This window comes from Macrobrachium nipponense, chromosome 2, assembly GCF_015104395.2.
Source record: "Macrobrachium nipponense isolate FS-2020 chromosome 2, ASM1510439v2, whole genome shotgun sequence".
NCBI classification, from domain to species: Eukaryota; Metazoa; Arthropoda; class Malacostraca; order Decapoda; family Palaemonidae; genus Macrobrachium; species Macrobrachium nipponense.
Window position 1 is genome coordinate 75,663,801 of NC_087201.1, and position 6,000 is coordinate 75,669,800.

At 28.8% G+C, this 6,000-nt stretch overlaps 1 protein-coding gene across 8 annotated transcripts in view; it reads left to right on the top strand.

Moving 5' to 3' along the window:
- Window positions 1–6,000, top strand: part of LOC135220671 (muscle LIM protein Mlp84B-like) — a 69,045-nt gene that overhangs the window by 20,793 nt on the left and 42,252 nt on the right. For all 8 annotated transcript variants that reach the window (XM_064258043.1, XM_064258042.1, XM_064258045.1 and 5 more), the window contains exon 5: window positions 2,440–2,536. In XM_064258043.1, coding sequence (XP_064114113.1) covers window positions 2,440–2,536 — 97 coding nt within the window. The remainder of the gene's footprint in view (window positions 1–2,439; window positions 2,537–6,000) is intronic.

Consider the following 6,000-nt stretch of genomic DNA (forward strand, 5'->3'; position numbering starts at 1 on the left):
ACTAAGATCTGCTCAATTCCTCACAGTTCGGAAAGTGATTAGATAACCTTTGCACTGACAAAGAGAAACGAATAGAAAATGAGTGGGAGAGTTTCAAGTCCTGTCTTAAGATATGAAGATGTGTCACGACCAGAACCATCCTTTGGTTTCAGATGAAATTTCTTGACGAGTTTATGTCGCTCACTGAGAGAAGATGAGATTTTTCCAATATGGCAACAGGTCAGGGTTACATGAAGTCGCTAAAGAAAAATCTTAGACTTGTGTGACCTTAAATAGAGCTATCTCTAGAAAGGACACTGACTAATGAAAGAAAAAGAAAGGATACTGAAAACAAGTTTCTAGGCTATTGTACGCTTCCCATCCCCACCTGCTTCAGGGATTCTAGGAACGTTGAGCTCCGTAGGAGTTTAGATCAATGATTTAGAGCTTCGAAGTAGCAATCAAAGGCCAGCAATGCCTCAGCGGACCGCATCATGTAGCTCCTCAGCTGCACGAATTATGTTCAGTGTGTCAGGTCGCCACAGGTGGTTACATTCGAGATCTAATGTATATTTGATAGAGTGATAACAATGAACAATCATCTAAGAGAGAGAGAGAGAGAGAGAGAGATGCTATACACTATATATATGTGTAATAATGCAGATATACATACATACATATTATATATAAATATATCTATATATATATATATATATATATATATATATATTATATATATATATATATATATATATATATATATATATACATATATGCGTCTGTGTGTGTATGTATAAATATGTATACGTTTATATATATATATATATATATATATATATAATATATATATATATATATATATATATATATATATATATATATATATCTATATATATATATATATATATATATATATATATATATATTATATATTTCAAAAGAGCGATGGCTTCTTGACTTCTGTAAGAAACGGGATTATTTTCTCTTTTATAAGAGTTGGTGTTCTAAATCTCAGGGAATTAAGTAAGACGTAGTCAGTTACGTTTCAGCGAAGCTTAGAGGATTAGCCAAACTTAATCTTCTCTGAAATAAGATCTAAATGGATATATCATTATGTTATTTGTATTAGGTGCCTATAACTTTCGAGATAATTGCAAGCTATTTAACTTCTCAGTTGAAGCTCCATTTCAAAATCTACCCTTTGCTAAATAAACCATGTTAATATGTTTGCTATATTTCGACGTATTTACTGTTTATCACTTTTCAATATATTTGTTTAATTATACTGTAATTATAATCATTGATCACTCTAGACATACACAAACACTCAAACACGCGCACACACACACACACATATATACACACACACACACACACACACTATATATATATATATATATATATATATATATATATATATATATATATATATATAGATTGTGTATGTGTTTGTGTTTATATGTGCATAATTTAAGAAGGGCTCGACTTCTACCAAATATTATTAAAAATTCTTCATATTCCTTCCTGCATGGTGTCATCACTGATTATGCGATGTATTTTAGTTCTATCCTTCAAATACTATGACTCCAGAAAGAACGCAGAGATAATAAGATGAAACTCATTTATAATCCAAATAATTATTATATCTTCTCGTAATTACCTAGTAAGAAACTTTGCCGACAACCTACAACTATCTCCCCTTTTTACTTCTCAAATTTCGCGAAAACAGAATTCTTAGGAAGGCCTGTTGTATCTTTGAATTAGAATCGTTCAAGTTTTAATCAAAGGCCTAAGGCAGGAATCAGGGAAAGGCACTATACTCTTTCACATATCTACGTACTGATATATCTACCTACTTCGAAGAATTCTAATCATTGGGCCAAAGCCGGAATTAAGTAAAGGATTATCCTCCTCCACATATTTATTAACCTATTTATTTACCTATCTTTCAATCCACCTGAACCGTGACAAAGTCCCCATAAGCTTAAAATTCCCTAAAAGAAATTTCCCTACGGGACAAAATTTTGCTAAGAAAATATCCCATAAAAAAAGGTTTCACATTGTAAATTAGCTAAGAAGAAAATATTTTCCTTTCTAACACCTTCAATTTACGTTTCACTTTCGTTAGATCAATTATTCTGACCAAACTGAGATGATTCACATGTGAACGCATGCAGATCTGAAAGCTGAGATCGCCACATAGGGAGGTTCTAAACAAATGCTGAATCACACCCGGGCACAGGACACGCCCTATTATTAAGAAACAGAAGTATTTGTATTTGAAAAACTTCAAAAAGAATCGAAAAAAAACATGTAAAAATTGCTGACAGTCGAAAACAAGGACTCTTTCAAGATGCTATCAGTCGCATGCCCACTGATAGGCATAAAATGTCCTCTTTCCAGATGTCCTGTTATTCAAATGTAATTGGCAGTCTCACATGGTGGCTTATCTTTTTCCAGAGTTACCATCGGTCGTGCTTCAACTGTAAAGCATGTAGGAAGCCTCTCGACTCCGTCGTACACTGCGACGGCCCTGATAACAATGTCTACTGTAAAGGTGAGAAGCTCTTTAAATGGTCTAGATGTTTATTTTTCACGGTAAAGAAGGTTACCGATGTGAGAACAACTCTTTAACATATTCTCATTCTTCTTCTTCACATCAATTCATAAGTAGGTGACCTTCTTTAGTTATAGTAGTTCAAAGATGGTGTCAGTAACCGTAGTATAAGGATTATAAATGTTGGAAGATATGCTGGTGTGTGTGTGTGTATATATATATATATAATATATATATATATATATATATATAAATGATATATTATAGTATTTATATATATATATATATATTTTATATATATATATATATATAGTATATATATATATATATAAATTAAGTAATAGTCAGAAATCCAAGTAAAGACAAAAGCGCTTGGATTTCTAACTATCATTTTCCTGTGGGATTCACTTACTTATGAAGTCACGTGCATCTACAGTGGTTTTTTAAGCATATATATATATATATATATATATATATATATATATATATATAGTATATATATATAATTTATTTTATTTAGTGAGAATTCCGAAAAGCAATGCTTCTCACTTTGTTTCTCTCCATTCACACACACAATATATAGCAGATTTCTCTCTCTCTCTCTCTCTCTCTCTCTCTCTCTCTCTCTCTTGGTGCATATGACCTTTCTAATAATCTATCCTGTTATTAAGTGCATGTGTAAAGCCTTACAAAAATCTGCTAGATATTTAAAAAGTATAAAATTTTTAAGGGCGCATACATACAACCTGCATTATATTTTTAAGCATATATATATATATATATATATATATATATATATCTATATATATATATATATATATATATATATATACTTGTAGGCGTCCAGGGAAAGGCATTCGATATAATTGAAGGTTTATTGCTAATGCCGACGTTTCACAACTGCATTAGCAATAAACCTTCAATTGTATCGAATGCCTTTCCCTGGACGCCTACCAGTATGATTTCGAGAGCTGCAGCTCCAATTTTTAGTATATATATATATATATATATATATATATATATATATATATATATATATATATATATATATATATATATATATATATATATATATATTATTATCATATATATATATATATATATATATATATATATATATATATATATATATATATATATACATATATATATATATATATATATATATATATATGTATATATATGTATATATATATATATATATATATATATATATATATATATCATACTATATATATATAGATAGTACGTATATTTTCAGTTTTCGTATTGCGTATACTGCTTTCATAAATTAAGATTAGATATGTACTCACTCTTGCTTTTCTTTGGGTCTCTCCCTCACACTCAGCCACTAAACTCTCTCTCTCTCTCTCTCTCTCTCTCTCTCTCTCTCTCTCTCTCTCTCTTTCCCTCTCTCGCTCTCTGCCTGATATTTTTAGTAATCTATCCTGCTCATAAATGGCTTGTGTAGTCTTGCAAATATCCAGCAAATACTAAAAATATTTACGTACATAACTATAAATACCATATATATACACAAACTATCTATGCATATAATAATAATAATAATAATAATAATAATAATAATAATAATAATAATAATATAATAATAATGATAATAGAATAATAAATACATACACACACACACACACACACATATATATCTGTATCATATATAATATATCTATACATTATATATATATATATATATTTATATTATATCTTATTATAATTTATAATTATTATTGCATAACGATTACGTATCTAATATTAATATATATATAGCTCGTTATATCTTATTGATATACATGTATTATTATATCTTATATGCTATATATATATAATTATTATATGTATATATATGAGTTATATATATAGTATAATATATTTTGTGTTTTTTTGTATTTTTTTTGCTCGTGCATCTATAAACACCGGTCATGTGCATATGTTCAACATCCAACGTATAATAGACATGACTAGGGTCACATGGTTCTTCTCTTCTCACCTTACCACTTAGATACTTTGGCGCCCGTGTAACTATACCCTGGGTGCCAAATGAGGCTGGGGTATCACATGGCACAAAGAGTACGTGGCTGGACACATACAAGAACACATTCCCACTTCTACATTTCTACTCTGAGTAACGTACGAACACATGCACATACACATGCAGAAGAAAGTACGAGAGAGAGAGAGAGAGAGAGAGAGAGAGAGAGAGAGAGAGAGAGCAAAATCGTTGCCAGCAACCGTTGGTATACTGGTCGGTGGACTGCCAAGGTCCGCTCTTGAAGACGTTATAATAGTGTTGTTTTTCTTTTTTTCTCTCACTCTTCTCTCTTGCTATTTTTTGTAGCATCTCAGATATCCGCCGGAGGACTAGCGCCGCACGTAATACTTGAACCGAACCATAAATGCATATGGGAGATATAGAGAGTTGTGTGTGTGTATATATATATATATATATATATAGATATATATATATATATATATATATATATATATAAGTATATATATATATATAGTATATATATATATATATATATATATATATATATATGTGTGATGTGTGTATATGATTATACAATGATATGATATGTGTGTGTGTGTGATATATATATATATATATATATATATTATATATATATATATATTTTTTAAATGTATATATATATAGTATATGTGTGTGATATATATATATATTGTAAATATATATATATATATATATATATATATATATATATATATATATATATATATATATATATATATATAGTCCTATGAACTATATTGACTTATCTCATTTTCGTTTTACGAAGATTATATCTATATAATACTCTATATGTATAATATATATATGTAATAATATATTATATATATATATAATATTATATATATATATTATATAAATAATATACATATAGAGTATTATAGATATAATCTTCGTAAAACGAAAATGAGATATGTCAATATAGTCCATAGGAGAAAAGAGAATAAAAGGCTCTAGTAGTTCGATAGTTTCGCCTTCCACCAGTTCTTTTCAAGAGCTTTATCATAATTAAACAGAATAAGTATATACATAAAAATCATAAGGAATTTTCTCACTGAAAAAATAAAATTAGCAGAACAGTTGTCCAAGTTATAATTCGGTTGTCTAGATCATAAACAAATGGTCAAATTAGCAATTCAAAAAAGTTAAAAGAGAGAACTATTCAACGATTTGGGGATTGGTCATTTAAACCTTTCTTTGAATTTGCTCTGTTGGGATACAATATGACGGGGGAACAGTAGCAATTATATAATGCCCTTTGATGAGTTACTTGAAGTTCCCTTTTTTCTAAAAACAGCAAGCTATTTCTATCAGATTTCTTGTCATCATATCTTTTCCCTTGAATGATATTTCTGTTTTGTTTCCAAGAATAGGACAGTCACAATTTTGCATATGTGATCTCGGTGATATTTATAAT